The sequence below is a fragment of the Molothrus aeneus genome, chromosome 8 (assembly GCF_037042795.1).
Source record: "Molothrus aeneus isolate 106 chromosome 8, BPBGC_Maene_1.0, whole genome shotgun sequence".
Taxonomy (NCBI): Eukaryota; Metazoa; Chordata; class Aves; order Passeriformes; family Icteridae; genus Molothrus; species Molothrus aeneus.
Genome location: NC_089653.1, coordinates 2,416,926 through 2,441,656, shown reverse-complemented (window position 1 = coordinate 2,441,656; position 24,731 = coordinate 2,416,926). Strand labels below are relative to the sequence as shown.

The 24,731-nt window shown below is 52.1% G+C and overlaps 1 protein-coding gene across 1 annotated transcript in view; it reads left to right on the top strand.

Moving 5' to 3' along the window:
* The first annotated feature begins 3,219 nt into the window (after nucleotides 1–3,219).
* UNC5B (unc-5 netrin receptor B) overlaps nucleotides 3,220–24,731 on the top strand; it is a 60,780-nt gene continuing 39,268 nt past the window's right edge. Inside the window, exon 1 of the mRNA XM_066554913.1 lies at nucleotides 3,220–3,347. Coding sequence (XP_066411010.1) covers nucleotides 3,266–3,347 — 82 coding nt within the window. The 5' untranslated portion in view covers nucleotides 3,220–3,265. The remainder of the gene's footprint in view (nucleotides 3,348–24,731) is intronic.

The window sequence follows — 24,731 nt, the reverse complement described above, 5'->3', positions numbered from 1 at the left end:
GGTCGGCTGCTGGGAGCGGTCCTGCCGCGCCGGGAATTAGATTGACACCTTCACGCCTGGCCATTAGAGGGAAAACGAGGGCTAGTACGTAAACACCTGGGAGGAAAAACAGCCCTTTGCCTTAATGATAGTTTATCATGTCATATTTTTCTCAAATGGCGCAACGGGGGTAAGTGAACCCTTCATTTGCATGGCTTTAATTCGTATTTTGAATACCAGACCGCCTTAAACGCTGCCCAGTTTAACCCACCCGCTCTCGCTCGTTTTCCACACTCTGCTTCCCAAAGCAGGCACTTTGAAATTGCTCTCATCTGGCCTGATCCAGCTGGAAAATACCTTTTTTGTCCTGCTTTATTTTCCCAGAGCTCTTACCCCCCAGTGCCAGCACTGCTGGGTTTGCATCAGGTGCATCCCTTCTCCAGGCTTCACTCCCTCGACAGCAACTGGAAATGAGATTTTTAAATTATTTTTTTTCCTGCTCTTCAGCCTTTTCCGGCACATCCCACTGCTCTGTAAATACTGGCTGAAGTGCAGCCGAGTGTGGGATGCTCGAGGTAGCACTCAAGGCAGCTGCACCACCATGGATGTGCAGGTGGCCTGAGTTCTTCCTGGTTTTTGGGGGTGCCTCTGGCTGAGGGAGAGGGTGGGAGAAGCAGCTTGGACAGTGGCAGGTTTGATTTTTAAATAAACTGTGAAAGGAAGTAGCATCCTTAACTAAAGATCAATCTTTCCTCGTGTAATTAATTTTGACACAATAAGTCATATACATAGAGCCAAGGATTTCTAATTCTTGAGGCTCAGAAGATGCCTTGGGAAGGTGAGGAACCCACTGTTCCCATGCCTCCACCAGAATCCAAGGATTATTTGAGGATGATCCCATAAATGTGCCTGGTATAGCTTTTTGAGTATCTTTGGGGTTGGCCAAACATCCACTGGTACACCAACCAAGCAGTGGAAAATGGTTTCTTGGGGGTCGTGTTGGACAAACATATGATACCCAAACCTGAAGCATTAACTAAAGTCACCCAAACATTTCTTTTAGGTTGGCTAACTCGCAAGAGCTCATGACAGCTCTGCAAGGTTCTCCAAGGTGGATTTTCATTCTTTTGGGTGACAGCTTGCATGCAACACCCTGACTGAACAACCTGTGCCTCCTGCCAGGGTTTGCACTGCAAGGTGGGTTTTCATTTTTGGGTGGCAGCTTGCATGTAGCACCCTGATGGAACAGCTTCTGCATCCCACCAGGGTTTGCACTACAAGGTGGATTTTTAATTTTGGGACACAGCTTGCATGCAACACCCTGACGGAACAGCCCTGTATCCTGTCAGGGTTTGCACTGCAAGGTGGGTTTTCATTTTTGGGTGGCAGCTTGCATGTAGCACCCTGATGGAACAGCTTCTGCATCCTGCCAGGGTTTCCACTGCAAGGTGGGTTCTCATTTCTTTGGGTAGCAGCTTGCATGCAACACCCCAATGGAACAGCCCTGTATCCTGCCAGGGTGGCAGGATTTCATGCAACACCCCAACTGAGCAGCAGGATTTTCATTTTTTTGGGTGGCAGCTTGCATGCAACACCCCAACTGAGCAGCCTCTGCACCCTGCCAAGGGTTTGCCCTCGCTCTGAGGGCTCGGGGCAGGCCGAGCCCTGGGATCCAGCCTGTGGCTGGAGCAGCTTGCCGAGCCCGGAGAGCTCCGGCGCCAAACGCGCGGCCGCGGCTGCAGCGGGCTGGCAGCGAGGCACAGGCTGTAATTACTGCCAGGGCGCCTTCCCCCCACTGCCCTAGCCCGAGGAGCTGAGCAGCTGCCAGCAATTAAAACTAGTTAGCAGTTCCCAGGATGTTTTAACCATTTCTAGGCGGCCGTGGCAGCCCCTCCTTCCTCAGCAGAAAAGAGCGGCTCTGGTTGGCACTCTGATGGCACAGACACTGCTGAGTGTGTGGCTTTGCTGAGTTTGGGGGGCTCTCTCTCCCTCAAGAAAGCATTTCTGAGTCCTTTTGGCCTCCCCCCCTTCCTCCACTGAGCCAGGATGGGGTTTAAACCCATTCTGAGGAGGGACTCAGTAGCTGGAAAATTGCAGCCCCGGCAAAGCTGGGAGGTTGTTTACAATTCTTTATAAGGACAGAGATTTGGGCATATCATGGAATGGTTTGGGTTGAAAAGGACCTTAAAGATCATTTAGTTGCAACCCCCTGCCATGGGCAGGGACACCTTCCACTGTCCCAGGCTGCTCCAAGCCCTTTCCAACCTGGCCTTGGGCACTGCCAGGGATCCAGGGGCAGCCACAGCTGCTCTGGGCACCCTGTGCCAGGGCCTGCCCACCCTCACAGGGAAAAAATTCCTTCTCACATCTCCTCTAAATCTCTCCTCTTTCAGCTGAACACCATTCCCTTGTCCTTGTACTATCTGCCCCAGTAAAAAGTCACTCTCCTTCCTTTTTATTAGCCCCCCCTTAAACCCCAAAGGCCACATATCAAGAAGCAGTTGCAGGATACCTCCCTCAGAGTGTGAATTTCATCTTTTATTACTCGTGTGTGTCTGCATCTGTTATTTTTATGCTCCTGCAGGTACATCCTGCAGCCTGGATTTTAATGCCCATTTTTGGGGGGGGAGGTGAGAGGAGGGGTACGAGAAAGGTGGAGAGAGACTTTTAAAAAGAGTGTGTGGTAAAAGACAAAGGGGGATGGCTTCAAACTGAAACAGGGCAGGGTTAGATGGGGGTATTACAAAGGAATTGTTCCGTGTGAGGGAGGGAGGTGAGGCCCTGGCACAGGTTGCCCAGAGAAGCTGTGCCTGCCCTATCCCTGGAAGTGCCCAAGGCCGGGTTGGACGGGGCTTGGAGGAAGGAGATGATCTCGCAGTGCCTTCCAACCCAGCCCGTTCCCGGCGCTGTGCCAAGAGCGCAGCAGGACGCTGCTCTCACGCCTTAGAGAATTTCCGCGGGGGGCTCGGGGGGGTCCCGGCTCCGCTGGCGTTGCGCGGCTCCCCCTGGTGCCCGCCAGCCCCGCTGCACAGCAGCTCCCATCCATCCACCCATCCATCCCTCCATCCCTCCATTCATCCCCCGGGATGCCTGCGCTGGCCTCGCGCATCCCGGGCTGGGCCGGGCGGGGCGCGGCTGAGCCGGGGCTCCGCTGCTGGCAGAGCCCGCCCCGGGCCCGCCCCGGCCCGCCCCGGCCCGCCCCGCCCGGCGCCGGGCAGCCCGGCAGTGTGGCGAGGCGGGCGGGCAGCGCTCCGCTCCCGGTGCCGCTGCCGATCCCGCTGCCGCCATGCCGCCGCCCTCCCTCCTCCTCCTCCTCCTCTCCTTCTTCCTCCCCGCGCTGCTGCTCCGCCGGGCGCTGGCCGCCGCAGGTAAGGGGAGGGGGGGGACACAACTTTGGGGGGCTGTGGGGTGGGCGGCATCTCCCCTAAAAAAGTTCACTGCGGTTGAGGTGCTCGGCCTTGGGACGCCGACTTGGTGTTTTTATTTCTTTTTTTTTTTTTTTGATATAAAGGTGGCGAGGTTGGCATGCTCCCGGGGAGGATGATGCGCTGGGTGGCAGCGCTCCCTGCTCCTCGGGGGATGCTCCGCGGGGATACGGGGCTGGCAGCGCTCCCCGCTCCGGGGGGGATGCTCCGGGGGATGCGAGCTGCCAGCGCCGCTCCCTGCCCGCCTCGCCGTGCCGCTTCCTTATATTTCTCTCTCTCTGTGTACATATATATATATATATATTTATTTTTCTTGGCAAAAGCAAAACAAACCCAGCCCTGTTTGTAGTAGCGCCGGCTGTGATTCCCCGGCAGGTCAAAGAAGTAACTATTCAGCCTGGATTTTTTAATTTATTTTTTTTTTTTACTGATTATTATTATTATTATTAAATCTGCATTTTTATAAGCTGAGCGATTGATGGCCGGGCAGCCGAGTGGTCTTTTCCTATGGCTGTTCAAAGTTTCCTGTGCGCAGCCCAATCTTGTGATTGAGATGCACTTAAAATCCAGCCCTTCCGTTAGCAATCCCTGCCACAGACAAGAAAGAGAGGCACGTCTCTCCTGCTGCCCTCTCTCGTTAGGACTCCTGCGATCAAACTCAGCCTTTCCTCCGTATATTCCCCCCCACATCCACTCCACAACTCCTGGACATCCTCAGCACTTTGTCCTTTGTCATCCTCCGGCGGTGGCAGAGCACAGCCGCTCGCGTTTCTTCTCCGCGTGTAGAAAGATGTGCTCGAGTGTAGAGCTCAGCAGGGCAGCCCTGTAAAGTTTGATGGTTTTTTGGAGGCTGGCAGAGACCGTGAGCGTGTTGGGCAAGGTCGTTATCCCGGCGGGAATTCGGGATCTGTCGCTCCCCGCAGCTCCCGGCGAGGGTTTGAGGACGCGTCGCGAAGCACAGATCGTTCTTGTTAAGGAGTTGAAAGCGTCTCCTGACGAGCTGATTTTCTAGGAAAATGAACCAAGCCTTCTTTTCTGAAGCGTAATTAAGGTGACGAGGAATTTTTAGGGAGGGAGTCTAATTAGATTAATATTTTTTCCGCCTCCGCCGCACAAAGATCCAGTATATTTCGGCAAATGGGGAACAGGAATGGCACTATTGATTTATCTAGGGGCCCGGACCTTGCTGCAGCAGCGTCCTCCAGCCAGAAGGAACTCTCTCCCTCGGTGGGAAGGGAGAGGTTTGAGAGCTGGCAGCTCCTGCTTGCCTGGGAGAGGTGCTGTGGGGATGGGCAGCGAGGGGCTCGGGGGCTCTGCACAGCACCGGGGCTTTGGGAAACCTGGATTAGCCAGGCTGGATTAACCAGGCTGGATTAACCAGGCTGGATTAGCCAGGCTGCTGTTGGTCAGGGTTTAGCCAAGCTTTCCGTGGATGCTGAGGGGAGTTGGGGGGGATATCACTGTGTTTGTGCCTGGCTCTGTCCTCTTGTTTTTGTGTGAGCCAAGTTCATGCAGGGGTTGAAATAAAACTGGGCAGGAGGAAGGGAGGGAATGAAGAAGGAAAAAAACAAGTTAAACCTGACCCACCTGGCTCAGTTTGAGTCTGGGGAGCTCTCTCAAGGCACTATGCTGCTAATCTGGCATATGTACGTGTGTGTATAATAAAGTTTTTAGATGGAGAGCTATAATTAGTGTTTCTCCAGGAGAGTTGTGTAGTGGTGGCATGTGATGGTGCAGAGGAGGGAGCTGAGATGGGTGCTCAGCCTGGGTGATCATCCACTCCCTTCCCCATCCTTGCCTGGCATTTAGAAGAGGCAGAATTGCTTTCACCCAGAGTTGTTTTCACCCAGAACTGTTTTCACCCAGAAAACAATTTTCTCTTTCAATACCAAAGAATGCACATGCTGTTTGTGTCGGGTTTTGCAGTGTGTGGGGGTAGAAGTGTGGTTTTGGAAGGGGGTTTGAAACCCAGAAAGCATCTGGTCCACTCATCCATCCCCAGGAGCGCTGCTGGGTGGGGGAACCCAGCTCCCAGCGTGTCCCTTAGCCTGGGGCTTCATCCTGCTCCTCTGGGTAGGAAAACAATTTGGGGGGAGGATTTGGAGCTTGCTTGAAGGTCTTTCCCTGTGGGGCTGCACAGAGGGTGTAGGAAAACAATTTGGGGGGAGGATTTGGAGCTTGCTTGAAGGTCTTTCCCAAGGGGCTGCACAGAGGCTGTAGGAGAGCAGCTGAAATCCAGAGGGTGACGCTGGAGCTGGGGACTCGGCTGACAAAGGTGTTTTTGGACAGCTGTCATCCTGCTTCAGGAACGTCCTTCCATCCTTCTGCCCTGCCAGCAGCAGGAAAACACCCAGGGCTGGGGGGTGGAGGGGGGATAGCAGCACTGCTGTCCCCCAGCAGCATGAGGACATGGGTGGCAGGAGGCTGCCTGCCTGCTGCTGCCAGCCTGAGCAGATGGCTGGGGAAAAAATGCTCCTGGACCTGTTGCCTATCAAATCCTGCCCTTTGGAGGTGGAGGCTTGAGGACAGGGGTGTGTAGAAGGATCTGCTTGGGGTTTTTTTGTCTCCTTCTCCTTCAGCTGCTTTGTTGTGGAGCCCTCTCTCTCTCTCTCTCAGAAGCTGGTGCTCTCTGTGCCTGGTAGCAGCAGAGGGAAATACTGAAACAACAACAAAAAAATGAGTGAAATGGAAAAAGACTGCTTTGGAGGGGGCAGAATCACTTGGAAATGGTAGTTGTAGGGGGCAGGGAGGAAATCCAGCTTGCATTTACTCTGCTTAGAAAAAAAGCTGACCCTGTAAGGAGCTTGGAGGGTTCAGCTGTGTCCTTCATCTCTGTATGGTCCCCTGGGTCCCTGGGGTGCTGGTTCCCTTTCCATCCCTGTCCTAGTCCAATAGGAATGATATATATATATATATAAAAATATGTAAAAACCAGATCTGTATTTTGGGTCAGTTAAGTGAGCCAAGATGCTGCAAGGAGCTCTGCTTCCCTTCCATTTCCAGCAGTGGCATCCCCATGGCTTTCTCCTTCCCATTGGCATAATCCTGGCAGCCCTGTGGGGTTTTGGGAGAGTCCTGAGCTGGGCTTTGCTGGGCAAAGCCAGGCTGGCAGGCCAGTGCCAGGCCAGGAATGCTGTGAGGTGAGGACAGAGGGGCTGTGTGGAGTCTGAGGAGTTCATTACAGCAGATGTTGGTGCCATAAAGCCACAGGTTCCTGCTGTTTCCTATTCATTTATATCTTCCCAGCTTTAGCAATGCTAATGTGAGTGAAAACATTTCCTGGGGGGGCTGGGGGGGGGGGGAGATAGGGAGATAAATCATCAGCCCATTCCCTCTGCCCCCTTCCTGCCATCCCACGCATGGGAAGGGGGGATTAACAGGGGTGCAAGGGATGCCTGAGCTGCTCAGTGGCTGCCATCAGCTCCTCCGTGGCAGTTGGAGGCCCATTGGCTTCAATTTTTTCCAAATTACAGCTTTGCAGATTATGGAAAACCAATTTTATGGTTTTCCATAATCTGCAAAGCTGTAATTTGCTGTAATCAGTTGTATTGTGCAAGCCACCCCTGCCGGTGAGTCAGAGCACGGTGGCACTGAGCTGACACAACCCTGGCCCTTGGGATGCTGGGCTCTGTGCAGGGGATCTGGGTCTGCTGAACACTTCCAGGAGTCTTAACCCTCCTGAAAGTGCTCAAGGCCAGGTGGGATTGGGTCCTGGTCCAGTGCAAAGTGTCCCTGCCCTTGGCAGTGAGGCTGGAATGAGATAAACTTTAAGGTCCCTCCAACCCAAACCAGTCTGTGACTCACTTCTGTTCACCTTGGGCTGAGGGGAGCCTGGGTGATCCTTCCCTGGCTCTGCCAGAGCCTTAAGGAAGCATTGTGTGGGCTGTGTCTCCAAAAAGCAGAGCCCTTGTGGTGAACCAGCAGCTTCTGAGGGATGTCTCCCTTCACATAAGGCTGGAGAAAATCCTGTGTGACCTGCACTGGGGCTGGGAATTCATCCTGGGCTGAGGGGAGCCTGGGTGATCCTTCCCTGGCTCTGCCAGAGATGAGGGCCTTAAGGAAATGTTGTGTGAGCTGTATCTCCAAAAAGCAGAGCCCTTGTGGTGTCCCAGAATCAGTGAACCAGCAGCTTCCAAGTGATGTCTCCCCTCACATTAGGCCGGAGAAAATCCTGTGTGACCTGCACTGGGGCTGGGAATTCCCCTTGGGCTGAAAAGAGCCTGGGTGATCCTTCCCTGGCTCTGCCAGAGCTTAAAGAAACATTTTGTGACCTGTATCTCCCAAAAGCAGAGCCTTTGTGGTTAACCAGAGACTTCTGAGTGATGTCTCCCCTCAGACTAGGCCAGAGCAAATCCTGTGACCTGCACTAGGGCTGGGAATTGAGCAGCTCTGGCTTGGGAGAGGTAGAGAAAACCCAGAGAAAAGCCCAGAAAGCTGCTCTGATGTCTGATTTCACAGCAGACATTCATTAAACAAATAAGAATTTGGCCATCAATCCCCAGCAGAGAGGGGCTGAAACAGGAGGAGAGAAGACACCGAGGCCTCCACAGATGCTCCAGCCAGGCAGGCACGGGAAGGAGGCCTGGCACAGCCCATGGGAAGGTGGGAAGCAGAGCTCACACAGCACACAAACACATTTTATTCCTCTCAGGCTGTAGGACACCCTGCCTGTGCTGAGCATGGTGGTGAGGTCCCTCCCCAGGACCTGTCTCGGTGGCATCCTGGAGGCCTGGCCGGCTGAACCCCCTCGGGAACCCTCCATGAATCCTCCCTCTCCATCCCTGCAGGCTTGGCTGCATTTTTACTCTCAATAAAAACCTAAAAAAATTTAGGAGTGTGGGCTCACTGTGTTCTTCTCCCTGCATGGGGCCTGATGCTGCTGCTCAGGGTCCCAGTAAAGCATTCCTGCCCTCGGACGGGGCAGCCCGCAGAGCAAAGCATCCCAAAGGCTGCTGCATCGGGAATTATTTTTGAAGCCTCCTGGTTTTTCGGAGGCCTGACTCACGGCACAGGAATGCGCTGGGCTGGCAGCCCCAGACCTGCTCCTCAGCCAGGGGAAGAGCTGCCGTCTCCTCCTCCTCCTCCTCCTCCTCCTCTGGAGCCCGTTCCCCTTCCCAAACCGCTGGGCTGGGCTGGTAGCAGCCACGTGTTTGCTGAGCTTGGATTTTTAGGGGATTTTTTTTTTCCATCCCTCTCCTATTTGCCTTTTTTTTTTTATTTAAAGGGGCTCAACCTCTTTTTAAAATTTTTTTTTAATTTTTATTGGGCTCAGCACCTCTGCTGAGGGAAAGGCAGAGATCAAACGCCAGCCAGGCTGGGAAAAGCTGGGTGAAGCCACGCTGGAAAACGAGGAAAGGGAAGAGAAGCAGGAATTATTTAGCATGGGGCTTGCTCCAGCGTGTCCTGCACTCTGCCTTTAATCTCCTGCGAGTCCCTCCCTGCCTCAGCCCGGGTCTCCTCTGCTCCCTTCTGCCTGGGGTGGCTTCTCCCACTCTTAGGGAGGCTGATCCCAGTTCCAGAGGGCTCCCCCAGACCCACACAGGTGGGGTGTAGCTGGGTCAGGTGTGTAGTGAAACACCTGGGCTGGTGGGGAACACCTGGGCCTCCTCCCCTAACTGGTGTAACTGGAGGTGTTGGAGCTGTAAGCTTAAAACCAAACTTCTGATGGCTGGGGGGGTGTCCTGGTCAAGGGACAGCAGTGACAAGTTTGTGTTTTTGCAGCCAGCCCAATCTTTCTCCATGGAGAAAGGGAAGAAGCATAGAAGCAAAGCAAGCCCCGTGTCACCACCATGCTCAGCACAGGCAGGGTGTCCTACAGCCTGAGAGGAATAAAATGTGTTTGTGTGGTGTGTGAGCTCTGCTTGCCACCTTCCCATGGGCTTTGCCAGGCCCCTTCCCCTGCCTGCCTGGCTGGAGCATCCTTGGTGTCTTCTCTCCTCCTGTTTCAGCCTCTCTCTGCTGGGGATTGATGGCCAAATTCTCATTTGTTTAGTGAAACATCCCCTTTTCGGCTAATTCCTTGCTGTAAGGAGGAGGAATTACCAGGTCCCAAGCCTTGGGAATGGCTGTGAAGCCATGTGGGGTATGAGCATGGGGATGGCAGTGGCACTGGAGGCCCAAAATTGGCCTGTGACCCCGGCACTCGAGTTTATCCAAGAGAAATATAAATCAGGAGCTGCATCCCACTGCTTGATCTGGGTGGATGTGGCTGACAAAGTCCCCCAGCATTTAAAAATAAAATGTTTTTGAGCTATTTTTCCTGTTTGGCCTTGCTTGCTGTGTAAGTTCAAGGCAGTGCTGGTGTGTTGTGTTGTTTGTTGTCGGTTTTTTATACCCTGGGAGGTGAAGGGTGTGAATTGAGACACTCACTACTTATATTATTACTGAAGAGCAGTAATATACCTGAAGAAGAAAAGCGAGCAGAGCTTTTCTGTCCTGGAATTCAAGGTCTGGGCTGTCCCTTTCTCCAGGGAAGCAAGTCCCTTCAGGAAAGGAGGAAAACCTTATGGATTTGGGGAGCATTTTGTGTAATACCTGTACACACACACACACACATACAGCACAAGCTGCCCTCGCTTCTCTCCCCAAATTATTCCCACATCTTTTGGGAATGACAGAGGAGGAGGAAAAGGGCTGGTTTGTACCACAAGTGATCCCTTCCCAGCTGGATTCCCCAGGGCTGTAAGCACAGGCTGTCAGCCCAGTTGTGGTGGAGCCAGACACAAAAGTCACATCCCAGCACCTCTCCCGCTTCTGGGGGGTCCTGCCAGTGTGGTTTCCTTCAAGACCCTATGAATAACCTTTGCTCCCCTCCTTCACAAGCCTGCACCCAGTGTGAGAGCTGAGGGATTGTTTCCCTTTGAAAGAGCGTGCAAAATCTCATTTTGGGATGTTTAATGCCAGTTAGATCCATCTGCCTCCCTCTCCAGTGGAAGGAGAGCCCAGGACTTTCGAGATGGGTGGGCTTGGGGACTCTGTGGGAATGATGCTGGGGGCATCAGCTGAGCATCCCTGCAGGTACAGAATGCTAGGTGTGGGGAGTGGAAAAAAGCTTTTGTGGAGGTGGGGAAATACTCTTGGAGGTGATGTTGCTGCATGTGACATCATTTTTGGGTGCTTTGTCTTGTGCTAGGGATGAGGTGCAGCACACCTTGGATGTGTTGAGCCAAAGGCTGTGCAGGTAAAATGTGGGTGGGAGGTGGGGAGTGCTCCTTCCTGGAAGGCACCATGGTGCTCCTCCCCACCAGGCATCCCTCCCTGCTGGAGCTGTATGGAGAGAGATGTGGTGGCTCTTCAGTGATGGGAGGTGAGAGCAAGGCTCTTTGCACCCAGACTTTGTCCTGCTGTTCCTTTGTGAGGCTCCTCTCCTCCCTGGGCGCTGCCACTGGCATGGAACTGACCCCTGTTTGCCCCCTTTGCCACATCAACACCTCTACAGGTCCCATTTAGCCACTAAAACGGGGCAGTTTGGGCTGGGCTTACTCCCAGGTGTACCTGCTCCTCCTGGGGCAGTGCCAGGTTGGAGGGGTGGGACATTTCCAGCCAAATGCAGGCTTCCCTGCCAGGTGGCTTGCAGAGGTGTGAGGCTATTAAAAGGGTTGTGTTGCACTGTGCAGTGTGGGAGTTCTCCTTAGGCAGGAGGTTGCAGAGCCCAGGAATTCCTCAGGACAGATTCCTGGGAGGAGGGACATGCCTGGGATGCAGCAGTGCTGGCAGCAGTGTCCTCAGAGCTTTCCAGGCTGTGAGGTTCGGGCCACATGCGAGGGCATCCACAGCAGTGGCTGAAGGCACCAAAGTGAGTGAAGACTTTGTTTCACTGACCTTCCAGTGGACTCCCATGGTGTCTAGGAACTGTAATTCCTGCTGACTGCTAGCTGGAGGACTGGAGCAATTGGGATGGAGAACAATGCCATGGCTGACAAGGTGGTGTTGGGTCAAAGGTTGGACTCGGTGATTCTGGAGGTGTTTTTTAACTTCCATGATTCATAGCAGAGCTTTGGAGGGTTTCATGGAGATGGATGAAGCAAAGTTCTTCCACTGGGTTGATGGGCTGTGCCTCCCTGCCATCTTCAGGGGGTCTGGCTGCCCCTTTTGGGGTCTGTGAGCAGGGGCTGCTCTCCCCCATGGGCTGTCACCATCCCACACCATCACCCAGCTGCCTTATTGGCTCCATCTGTTTGGGTTGGCCTGGAGAACAGAAGGGAGGGTGTTTTCCAGCAGCTAGAATGTGGTTGCTATTTAAAACAACCAAAAAAAAAAAAAAAAAGAGAGAGAGAGAAAAATGCCGTCTGCTGCCTGCTTTTTGTCCGTGGAACCAAACAAGCATCCCCACCCTCACCTGGAGGGGCATCTCATCTCTGAGGGCTTTGCAGGGCCCTGCAAGCCAGGGCAGTAATTAGTGCTGGTGTCAGGGAGGATCCTGCAATGTGGCCGTGCTGTCTGCCCTGGGGCTGCTGCTGCCTTTGGGGTGGCCACTGCCCAGGTGTGGGATCCCAGCACCTCCCTCCACCCCTGTTTATCCCAAACAAGGGGTGCAGCCTTTGCCTCCTCGCTGCCACGGCTGGTTTGGCAGTTGCTGGAGGGTGCTACGGTATTCCTGCACTGGAATATTACTTTTGAAGGTTTTTCTTTCCCCCTTTGACAGATGTGAAATGTAGAGACAGGCTTAAAATGAAAGCATGGCTCCCAGAGTCCAATTACACAGCAATTAAAAGTAATCAGCGGTCTGGGTCGCTGAGCTGGAGAAGGGGTGCATGGAAGGGTTTTCTCTGCCAGCTTATCTTGGAGAAGCTTAAATGTCCTGTCTCTTCTGCTGTCTGGGCCCTGGCTGGGGGGCATCTTCACAGAGTAGGTTGAGCATTGCTGGAAATCTGAATTAGGCTGGGATTAAGCTGTTCCCAGTGCTCCCAGCTCCTCGCTGGGGCTGTGGCATCCCTACCCTGCTCCCTGGGCTCTCCCCTGAGTTCCATCAGTCTGTTTTGGGGCATTTGGTGATGTGGTGTCACTGCTGGGTGCACATTGTCATTCCTGGGGCCACTCTGGGCTGGAAGGAGGAAGAGGAGGGGGCACTTGGGGCTCCCCTGCCAGCTCCATCCAAGCACGTCCCCCAGGCCTGCAGTTCCTGCCATCCTCCCCTGTCTTTAGGAGGAGATGCTGACTCAGTTGTGGAAGCAGGTTTTCCTGCAGGATGTCTGATTCCACTGCACATCATTTTGGCTGCTTTTCTGCAGCCAGAGCCTTGCAAGCGCCTCCTTCCGCGCTCCGGCGTCGGCGCTAACGGGATTTGTTACAGGAGAGGGGATTTGGCTGGGGAGCTGCTCGGGTGACTGGGATCCTGAGTGTGATGAAGTGGGGTGTGGGCTGCCAAGGGCTATAAAACTCTTTTCCTCCCCCTTTTCATTCCCTCTTTTCTTTTTTTTTTTTTCCATGTGTGTTTCTGCTTTATGGTTTGCTACTGGTGAATGACTCGGTTTGGATTTAAGGACTTAGAGCCTCGTGGCTAATCCCTATCCTGGCTTGTGGATCCTTTGGATACCTTGATATACATAAAATACATATGATATATATGTGTGTGTATATATAAAACAAGGCATCAAGGCACTTATTTCATATTTCTAAAATTTATACACCAAGATAAAAAATGCTGGCTGTGCCCAAAGCTGGAAAAGCAAGATCCAAAAGCTGGGAAGAGGGTTGGGTTTTGCTTGGGCTGAGCAGTGACTAACCAGAGCTGAGCTTTTAAAACAAATGCTTGGGATAAACTGGTTATGCAAACTGGGGCGAATTGGGCAGGTTCCTTTGTAGTTTATAGCAAAACTCCAGGAGTCTGGGGCGTGTTGGGGCCGGTCCTGCCGGGGATGGAAAAACCCACACGCCGGCTTTGCCGATGGGGTCGCAGCCGACGGGGAGGCATCCTCAGGGATAAGGAGCAGGGGAAGCCACAGGTTCAGCTCTGTTCAGCTAAAACCTTGAGTAGCACCGATCCTAAGCACAGAACAGGTCAAAAATAGATGGCTTTTCTGCCTTTTTGAAGGGTGGTTTTTAATACCTGCTCAGAGGAATCCGTGCTGTGCTCGGCTCCAAGGAGCTGTCGGGCTTGCTGGTCCTGTGCTGCTGAAATTCAGCAATTCAGAGGATTTGGGGTTGTTTTTTTGCCTGGGACATGCAGGCATGCCAGCAATGCTCAGCATGCCTTGGGAAGGCTCTCAGGCTCACAGACCACAAGGCTTCTGGTTTCCATCACAGCAGCCGCTGTTTTGGCCAGGGGCATCCATCCATCCATCCATCCATCCATCCATCCATCCATCCATCCATCCATCCATCCATCCATCCATCCATCCATCCATCCATCCATCCATCCATCCACCCACCCGTTTGTCTGTCCGTCCCACAGCCCTCCCAGGGCTCCTCTCCAGCGCGGTGCTTTGAGGACACTGGGATCAAGAAGGGGGTACAAGACTCCTTTGGGTGAATTTTCAACTCCACCCAGCCCTGTGGGCTGGGAGAAGGTGATGCCTGGCTTTTTGGAGAGGCAGGGTAATGCTCCATAAGAATCCCACTTGCTGCTTCCTGCTGGATCAGGCTTCTGGCTCAGCAAAGATCAGCTTAGGCTGCTGTAGTCATTTTGAGGGAGAAAAGCCTGGCTGCTGGATGGAGCAGAAAATTAGATGAAAACTGCCTTACAGGAAAATAAAAGATGATTTTTTGCATGCAGGGAGGGGAAAAGAGGAGGTGAAGTTGCTGCTTAACCCTGAACATCCTCTGAGCACTGCTGGACCCATTCACCATTCCTGCATCCTAAAGGATGCTGTTTCTGGCTTGTACAGAGGGATGAGGTTGGATGTGGGGCCCTGTGAGAAATGGACTTGTAAAGAATTTTTTAAATTTTGTAGAAAGCTTACACAGTCTTGTACAGTTGTATGTAAGCATTGAGATAAAGTGTGTTGACTTAGGAAGGTTATGGAATAAAGACGATATTGTTAAGCAAGGGATTGAATTAGAAATATGTTTTAATAAGTTTTAAAATATGGCTTTGTAAAAATATTAAACTAAATACTAAATACTAAGCTAAAATATTAAACTGAATACTAAACCAGGACAATTAGATATTTTAGAGAATTAGAATTGTGAAAGATGGGTTGTAGTAGGATGATGTGGGGTAAAAATATAGGTGATTGGTGTTAGAAGTAATAGTGGTGTGGTAAAATCAAATCTTCAATAAAACCTTTTAAAACACCTCTCAGTTGCTCCATCTCTGTAAGAGCTGGGAAAACCAACAGGACCTCAGTGGTCCCAGGCTGGCTGGGGAAGGAAAATCTTCCCTTGTAGAGCAAGTTCTTGCTGTGCTGCTCCCCCCTGCCTTTCCCTCTCCACTGGCTGTGTTTTCCTCAGTATTTATGGCCTGGCTGGAAGGAAGGGGACGCTCCAGCCGGGTTGTTAATGACCCCTGCACGGAACAGCAAAGCCCACTTAGCAGTCTCGGCCGAGGGGTTTTAGTGCAGCCTCTCTCTTTCCCTCGGAGAGGGATGGATGGGAAGGGCTGCCAGCACCATTCCTGCCTCGCAGAGAACAAGGGCTGGGGTTTGTGTGCCACGGGGAGGCGGGGGAAGGAGCCTGTGGAAAGTTTAGGGGGGAGAATTCAAACCATATGTTCCGCCCAGGGTCGAGTTGCAGAGCTAAAACCAGCAGGGAAGCCAAAGGAGCCGGAATCCTGCAGCTTGGCTGGGCTTTGCATCCCTGTAGGTGTGGGGGGGGAATCCAGTATGGCCTGCTCAAGGATGGTTTTATAAAATAAACCCTCCCTAAAAGATGATTTGGGTCCCGTGCCTAAACCCTCCCTAAAAGATGATTTGGGTCGCAATGCCTGGCACTCTGCTGTCCTGTGCTTTTAGAACTGGGGTCTTCAGGGCTGTTTCCAAGCCTTGGGGTTGCTCTAAATAATGCTGGGGGGGAAGAAGCTTGTCTGGGTTGTCCTGAGTTCGTGGTGTTTGCAAGTTTGATGGGAAGTCAAAGGAAGAAATTTCTGCCAGAAAGGGAGTGCCTGCAGCTCGCTGGAAAAGCAAGGGTGATGTGCCCAGCACCAAGGCTGCCCTTGTGCTCTCTTTCCAGCTACAGAGAGGAAAGTCAAAGTGGAAAAAGTTATGTGCAGGCAGCTTGTAGAGTTGTGGAGGCATCAGACCTGAGCGATCTGAGCTGGGTGAAAGTGCTTTGAAAAAGAAACCCAGAAGCAGGAGAAGCACCGAGGTCTCCCAGCAAACTTTTTGAGCTGGGAGATCTCTTTTGTTCCCCAGACTAAAGGCATGGAGACAATATCTGATTCCCCAGCCGGCTCCACGGAGCTGTTTGCAACCTGTCAGCTTGGAAACCATCTGCTCACAGCCCGTGGGGACTGTGCTGTATGTGGGACACAGGGGGAGGGAGGCTCTGCCGTGACCCCCGTGGGATCCAGCCCCTCTGCACCACCTTGTCCTCTGCCCCAAGAGGAGCTCCTGTGCCTAAAACGCCCAAAATCCCCATGGATTTATCTTTGGGCCTGCTGGATTATTTTTTGTTGCTTGTTTGTTTGGGAAGGGGGGGCTGTTTCTTTTTTATCTTCATTTCCTAAAAAAAAAAAAAAAACCAGACTTTTTTTTTTTTTCCTTAGCTGCCGTGCTGTTTGTATGTCTGCATCCCTCTCCCTCTGATTCAGAAGAAGATGTCTCGTAATTAAGTGCCTGTCTGATTAGGAAATTAGCAATAAAGTTTTTATCTAGGGTGGTCGGCCAGTGAGAGGGATCTATTAATATCCCACTTAAAAACAAAAAAAAAAACAACCCCAAAACATCAACAGCATAACACTTGCCACCTACTATTGGGGAACACAAATGCCATGTGGGAGGGAGGATTTGGAGCAGCAGATCCATGGGAAATCTGGCTTTGCTCTGCTGCTTGGGGGACCACAGTTTATGATCAGAGATGAGGCACCTGGAAATTAATGAAGGATTGAGGAAAATGCTGGAAAAACCTTAGGCAAGGTGAGGGAAGCGCTGTGGGCTGCTCTCAGGGCATGGCAAGAGGCACTTGTTGGCAGGTGACCTTAATTTGAAGGAAATGATCCTTTGCTAATGATGTTTGAGATGGAAGGGGGAGCAGGAGAGGAGCATCCCACGCCTGGGTTAGCAGGGAGAGGTGGGGAGGCTTCCTTCCAGCTCTGCAAGAAATCACCTGGCACGAGGGATGTGGGGCACTGATGGCAACCACAGGGCCCAAAGGTTGAAGGAGTTTGGGTTATCACAGACTTGTAGGCCAGGATTATCCTGAAGCTTTGGTTTTCCATGGTTTTGGGGAGCAGCAGCTCCTGGCCCCTCCAAAAATGGAGCACCAAGGAGAAGGATGGTGGGGGGAAGAGCATCCTCCATTGAGATGGTTTCAGCTGCTTCTCCAGGTGCTCAGGGTGTCCCCAGGGTTTGATCTGGCTGGTGTTTGTCCCTTGGGCAGTGCCACAATAAACCTGGCTCTTGCCTCATTGGGTTTGGGACACTCCAGCTGCCCAGGAGATGCTGTAATCCAAGAGGAGCTGAACCTGAGGGAGGACTGGGTGATGAAAGGAGTCCTTGTCCTATTGCAGACAATATTGCAGAGTCCCCTGGGTTTTAAAGCACATTCTTTGCAGAGACAGGCTCTTAATGCAGTGCAGGAGAAGGCTTGGAAAAGCAGGAGGAGGTTCTCAAGGAGCTGGTGGAAATGAGAACCTGGAGCTAGGAAAGCTGAAGTGTGCTTTCTTCCAGCACCAGGATGTTTATTGCAGATAATTCAGAGAGATGGCATCTCTTTTGATTTAAAAAAAAAAAAAAAAAAAAAAAAAAAAAGAAAAAAGAAAAACAACCTCTATTTTGAGACTGCTGAGAAAGTGACTGCCCCTTGTGATTTTTCACAGCTGAGATCATTTCTGGCTGAGTGAATCCACTCTGGAGGTTTTAGGCTCGATGTGTATGGGTGAGCTCAGAATCTGAATTTTTATGGGGTGTGGGGTAGGGGTAAATCTCTATCACTTTGGACCAAAAGATGCATCAGTGAAGAGAAGACTTTCATCCACTTTTGGGGTGAACTGTGATCAGGAGCTGCTGTGCTCTGAGGGAAAACAAGAAACGAGTGTTTGCTGAGAGCACATTAGCAAAAGCTGGAAGGAATTACTCCTCTTTTCAGAAATAGGTAATTCACATCATTTTGGGAGACACCGAATTTCAGCAGTGCTTATTCAGGCCCAGATTCAGTCTTGTTCCCTGGACTGCAGACTTTGGGAGAAGAAATTAAGTCTGAGGCAAAGCAGGCTGCCTGTGGGAGGGACCGAGGCTCAGAGCAGGGCTTTAATTTCAGTGGTGCAGCAGTGTAATAGTGTTGTTTATAAGCTTCTCTTGCCACATGAAAGCAACGTGGCATTATCCTGCTTGGCCCTAAAAGCAGGGAAGCAGCCAGAAGAGGCCTGATTACAGAGCAGCAGCTCTTTCTTCCCATCACTACAAAAGAATAGACAATAGAAAGCAGGATCCAGTTTTAGCTGCAGTAATGCAATGCCCTCCTTCTGGTGGTCATGTCACATGCTGCCTGAGTAACTCCCATCCTTGTTTTGCCTGGAAAACCAGCCTGGGAGGGAAGGAAGGAAGGAGGGAGGAAGCAATGGCTTGGGCTGGGTGATGCTGGGATCAAGTGCCCAGCTGTGGGTGGACCTTGTCTCTGGCCACCTTTGGGACCTTCAGCATCTGTGGGGACAGCAATGGAGGAAGGGGAAGGTGGTGGCCTTCAGCATCTGTGGGGACAGCAGTGGAGCTGGTGGGCAGTTGGGTTTTGGGTCACCAGCCCTAGGAATGAGGGGTGGCTTGGCTGGAGCCTGGGGTGTGCTTGGGAGGCTGAGCCTGAGGCGCTGGAATAGGAACTCACAAAATCAGCTTTGTGCTTGCTCCTTGCTCCTGCCATGAGATTCCCATCCATGTATGAGGGGGCTAAGCCATCAAAAACATGGATTTAATTTATTTTTCCCTCAAGGATAACTAACTTGATGGTTTTAAGGCATTTTGGAAGCAGCATGGGGGATGTTCCCAGCTTATTTTGTGTTGCTTGGCTTCCCCAGGTTGGGTGATCTATGTGGGTGATTGCTAAGGAGAAAGGGGACCCCTCTGAGGCCCTGTTGTCACCCCCATCATTGCAGGAGGTGTGGAGAAAATTCCAGCAGAGATAATTTTTTAAAGTAGCCACAGGTCACAGCTGGCTTGCTTTGGGCTCTGGCATTTCCCAAAAAAGCTGGATGGGAAAGCAGTGCAGGGAAAAACCCACAGCAGAAACCTGACAGCTCTTTGTGCCCGGGACAAAGGGCTGGTTTGGAGTTACAGGGAAGAAAAGGAGCTGTGTTTGTGGAGGGAAAGGTGTTGTAAGATGGGTATTGGGACTGGGGGGAGCCAGATGAGGCCAGAATGAGAAAATACATTGTTGAGGATGATTGAGGATGCTGGCCCTGGGGAAATCTTTCACCAGCCTCCTGGTGCTGTGGATGCTGATTTCCCCACTTCTCTGCAGCTTTAAACATGCAGGAGACAAACTGTCCCTGGACACTGGAGTGGCAGGAGGTGGGTGCCCACTGCCAGCATCACAGGTGTGTGCTGGGGATGCCACCAAGCCCTGGAGCTGGGACTGCTCCCAGCCTGTGAGGGGTTTTAACCCCATTTCCCCCTCCTCACTCAGTCTGCAGTTAGGGGCACCTTTTATTACACCTTTTTTATGCCCAAGACTAATGGTTCAGCCTGAATACGTTATCAGAGCAGTGTCTGATAAGTTTTCTGCCTTGAAGCCCTGGGGAAGTGCTTGTTCAGGGACACTGCAATAGATTTTCCTCTTCTTTCCCAGCTGCCTAAAAATGGTGTGATTTTTTTTTTTACTTGCTCCTTAACTGAGCATTATTACTTTAATCAGTGGGAAGAAAAATGCAGGGCCCAGCCAGTGTTGTCCATAAAGGCTTGCAATGCCTCTTTGTGCTTTCATAAACCCACAAATGGCTGCTGATAGGAAAGAATGAATCCCTGATTGCTCAGATGGGCTCGGATCCTGTCAGGGAGGTGACAAGGGTGGAGCTGGTGGCTCGATCCCGGCTGTGGAGGTGATTGAGGCTGGTGGTGAAGAGGGTTTGATGTGGATGTGGAGCAGTGGAGGCACCAGGTCTTTGTGGAGGGGGATGCAGAGGCCCCAGGTAAAGTCTGGAAGACAGGAGGAGGTCCCACATGGAGTGGGATGCTGAGCATCCATGGAAGCAGCCTCATGTGCATTAATCCAGGAGCTGCCTGCAGCTCCCCTTTCAAGCTGTAATAGCCAGACCTGGGAGAGTCAATCCATATCTATTTAAAGCACTTCAATAAATAAAGATACTAAATAAAATCACAGTGGCCCTGCACTCTCTCTGAGCTTCTAGGATTTCCCTTTCCCCTCCCTACATTTGCTTCTGGATGCATCCGGAGGTGAAGGAAGGGAAGGGATGGGAAGGGTCAGGAGTCTTGGCTTGTGTGGGTGACCTACACCTCTCACCTGTGGGTCTGCAGCCAGATACCAACGTGGACAAATCAGGGAGATTGTGCCACCCAAATGAGGGATCATCACCCCAAATCCGGACCCAAATGAGGATAGGAGAGGGGGTACACACATTTCTTCAGGGATGTTTTATTAAAGGCAGTTTTCAGGGCACAGCAGAGGAGTCCCAGTGGTCGCTGTTCTCTGTGGCAGGAAGGTGACAAGTGGGGAGCTGTCTTTGCAAGCCCTCTGTAATGCTAATGGAAGTGCAGGTTGGCTTTTTGTTGTTGTTGTTTGGGTTTTTTTTATTTCCCCCCTGCCCCTCCCTTGCAGAGGACTAACCAGGGAACACTTGTTGGAGGATAAAATTAAAAAGCCCGTGGTGGTTTATTTTGAGGGCAGTGTGTTTGCTTTCACTTCATGCTGGAGGGAATTGCTCTGCTGCTGTCAGCAAATAAATAAAATAAGAGCTTTGTTTTAAATTAGACTTTCTTCTGGTAGCTAATTAGGCGAGCTGATACCTGCAGTTGCATTACCTAGGCACCGACTGTACCCAGCATATTTGAGGCATATGGCTGCTGTCGGCAGCTTCTAAACTTCATTAGCCCCTCATTATGATTTTTTAAAATATCCCCTTAATTGGCTGCGAATTCCCTGAGGCTCTGATGGCATCAGGACTCCTTCCCTGAGAGGCTCAGGGATGAAGCTGGGGGATGCTGTCCGGCATGGGGTTACACTGTGCGATGCTTTCCAACCACGAGGGCCAACTTTTGGGTTCCTAATTGTGAAAATGAGCACTGCGAGCTGGTTTTGGGTGTTATAAGAACACGCAGCCCTCATGCCGGGGGGGACTGAGGGAGCGCCAGGCTGGAGCCGCGGCTCCTGTCCCACCTGGAGGGAGCTTGGCTGTGTCTCTGCTCCTCTCCTCGCCGCTGCTGTGGGCTGGCTGGAAGTTCCTGTCGATCCTGTTGGGGATGGGGATGAGCCCCGGGCAGCTCCAGAGCTGGGGGCTAAGCAGAGCCTGCCTTCCTCCTCCTCCTCCTCAGAGCAGAGCCCGCCGCCCTCCTCGCCAGGGAGGAAGGCTCTGGGGTCCCATCCCACAGGAGGGACTGCGAGGGTCCCCAAGCTGAGCCCTGAGGGCTCGGGCTGGTTCGGGAACGGCTCACAGCTCCCACCCGGGATGTTTTGGGGCGAGATCATCCCGAGTCCTTCCCTGAGGGGCTGCCCCTGGCCGGGATGAAGCTGAGGGTGGCTGTCCGGCATGGGGTACACGGTGCGATGCTTCCCAGCCACCGAGGGCAAACTTCTGGGTCCCCAATGAGCACTCTGAACTCTTTTTGGGTGGAGAGGACGGGGCTGTCGCCCCGCGTCCCCCCGGCTCACGCCTGGGGCATTCCCAGCCGGGCTCCCGGCCTCTGTGGGCTAATGAAGCGGAGTCATTATCCCCGGGGATAATTACCGGCCCTTGCGCAAGGCGGGGGCGCTTCCGACCCCTCAGGCCTTGCCGGGAGCCGGGGCTGGGCCCCGAGCACCCCTCAGACCCCCCGGCCCTCCCCAGCTCTGCTCGCTGTGGGCAGGGGCCAGGGGAGGGGGCTCTTCCTCCCCCTCCTCCTCCTCCTCCTCCTGCCCCCATGCCGCATTCCTGCTCGGGAGGAGATAAGGATCCAGTCTGGCGCCGGGGTTTCAATGCGCTCCCTGATTATCGGCAGGCGCCGGGCAGAGCCCCGGGCAGCGATAAGTGGGGAAAGGGAACGGGGAGGGGGCTGCCCTGCTCTGGGCAGCACAGGCTCCAGCCCACTTAAAAGGCTTTTCCTTTATTTTCCTTTATTTTCCTTTTCTTTCCTTTCTTTTTATTTTTTCTGAATTTTTTTTTTGCCTGTCCACCCAGGGCTGCTGGGGCCTCACACGCTGGGCTTGTGTGGGGATGGAGGGGGATGAGGGAAAGATGTCCCAAGCTCAGCAGCTGGGTTCACAGGTTCACAGAATCACTGAATAATTTGGGTCAGAAGGGATCTTAAAGCTTAAAGACCATGGGCAGGACAAGTTCCCCTATCCTAGGTGGCTCCAAGTCCTGTCCAACCTGGTCTTGGACACTTCCACGGGTTCAGGAAGCTTCTCTGGGTAGCCTGTGCCAGGGCCTCACCACACTACAGGGAAGCATTTCTCCCTAATACCCAATCTAACCCTGCTCTCTGGCAGTGGGAAGCCATTTCCCATTGTCCTGTTCCTCCAGAGCCTTGTCCAAAATCTCTCTCCAGCTCTCCTGGAGCCCCTTTAGACACTGGAAGGGGCTCTGTGATCTCCATGGAGCCTTCTCCTCTCCAGGTGGCCCCCCAGCTCTCCCAGCCTGGTTCCTTGCAGAGGCTCTCCAGCCCTTGGAGCATCTCCTTGGCCCCTTCTGGACTGGCTCCAACAGCTCCAAGTCCTCCTTGTGCTGGAGGCCCCAGAGCTGGACACAGCTCTGCAGCTTGGGAAAGCCATCAGAGGTCATTGAGTCTCAGCATTTGGGCACAAAGATGTCACCACCAAGCACATGGGGGTGCTTTCCTCCCTGGGAGGGTGGACATGCATGTCCAAAGTCACCTGCAGCAGGCACTGTGTCCATGGGACACTGTCCCTTCCCCTTCCAGATGTTGCATTGCACATCTGGGCCTCCCACCTTCCCCACCAGTCCCTTGCAGCTCTTCAGCCAAAGTGTCCCTTCTGGGTTTTAGGGGCTCAGGGCCGGGTCTTTATCAGCTGGGTGAGCCCTCCACGGGACAAAAGCTCTTATCCTGTCGGTGGCATCTCTGTCTGTGTGCAATTAAGCCCCATGTGTCTCCTCTCTGCCAAGGAATCTGGAGGCGAGGGAAGAGCCTTATCTTCCTGCTGGTGGCTGGAATGCTCTTGCAGCCCAAAGGCATTTCTCTGCTGTGCTAATGCTGGGGATAAAAAAAAAACCACCAGAAAACCCCCAACAAGCCCATGGAGTTTTGCCCTCTTTTTTCACTCTTAAGCTTATAAATAACAGTGCAGCATCCTGGGGAAGGGTGGTGGGGTTTGGTTTTTTTTTCCCTAAAGTTTTTTTCCTCCTCTAAGTGTAACTCTGGGCTGATATCCCAGGAATGTGATCCCTGATGCTCGTAAAAACCCAGCTTCTGGCCTCCTCCTTCCTTCCCAGGCATTAAAGAGCCAGGCCTTGGGGATGAACTGGTGGGATCTCACATCCACTGGGATACTCCACAACACATGGGGCCTCTGGTTTCCGCTGTGAGCTCTCTGAAGCTTCCTGCATTAATATTTGATGCTTTTCCTCGGGGTGAACATTAACAAGAAGTGAGCACCACCAAAAAAAGGTGCTTTTTTGGTTTTAGTGGAGGGGAGAGAGAAAGAAGGAGTGGGGGAAAAGCTGAAATGCAATCGTTTTTTATGGCTTTCCGGAAGGGCTTGGATGTGGCTTGGACAGCATCGGGTCAGGAGCAGAAGGAGCAGATAGCCCCAGATCCTCCCTGCCTACTTGCATCTTTCCCTTTCAGGTCGTAAATATAAAACCACTACTTGAAAAACAAAAAGCTCGTTAAGCTGTCAGCGGGCTCCCTCTTGGAGGGTTGTAAATGTGTCTCTGAGCAGTGGCTTTTGTTCCTGTCATGGCTGGGCTCAGGAACTGGGGCTGGAGGCAGGGAGGGAGGGAGGTCCCTGCCCATAGGGGTGCTGGTGATGGGGCTCTGACCCCACTAACATCCCACTGCTGCTGATTTGAGGCTCCCCAGCCCTTCTTGTGGTCTTCCTTGTGGACCTCGAGGTATGAAGGTGCTCCAGTGGAGCAGGATTGTGTGAAAACTGCCAATCACTTGTTTTTAAAAATTTAAAAGTTGAATAGTAATAAAATGGTTATAAAAATAATAACATAATTAGAGTAATAATACTTTGAACAATTAGGATTAGGACAATATGAGACAATAGAAACAAAGAGTTACAGACAGTCCAGCTACCTTTTCTGGGCAAAATAAGCCCGAAAAAGGACCCGGTTAACAGAGGATTAACCCTTAAAAGCAACAGCCTGTTGCATATTCCTACACCTCATCCATGATGCATAAATTCCATTCAAACCCAGGATTCTGTCTGGGCAGTGTCAGCTTCTTCCTCTGAATCCTGACTGAGTCTTCAGGGCTGAGTGAGGTGGGAAGAACTCGATAATGGAGCAATAAATTCTCTTTCTCTGAAAGATTCAGGTGTCCTCTGGCTGCTACCTCAGTGCAAGTCCTCTCTTTAAAAAAAGTATCCTACATAGCATAGTTTCTATTTTAACACTTTGTTATAACCTAAAACTATATTTAACACAGTACTTAAGAGTATGAATACAGCATAACTTTCTAACACAACACACATAATATTCATTTGAATATTTGCGAAAAGCCAATCATAAAATACTCATTTTTCACAATTGGAAAGATGGGTGCTGATGTCTCTACAAACAACTCGATGGGTGAGAGTCTTTAGGAGAAATGGGTGCTGATGTCTGCAAAATGGGGTTTATGTTTGTAGCTTACAGAACCCAGGCAGTTTGAACTCCCGAGCTGTAGGGTGATAGGCAAATGGGTCTGCAAAGGCTATTGCAGAACACAGACAGCCTGAACTTCTGTACTTTTGAGGGAATATGACATGTTGGAGTGGGAAAATGTGTGCTGGGCTGCTCAGGCAGGCTGTACCTTCTTGGTGCCTCAGCCAGCAGGGAAAGGAAGACGCAACATGGGGCTGGGAGAAATCTCTCAGCACTGTTGGGTGGTGGAGTCCCCATCCCTGCAGGTGTCCATGGAC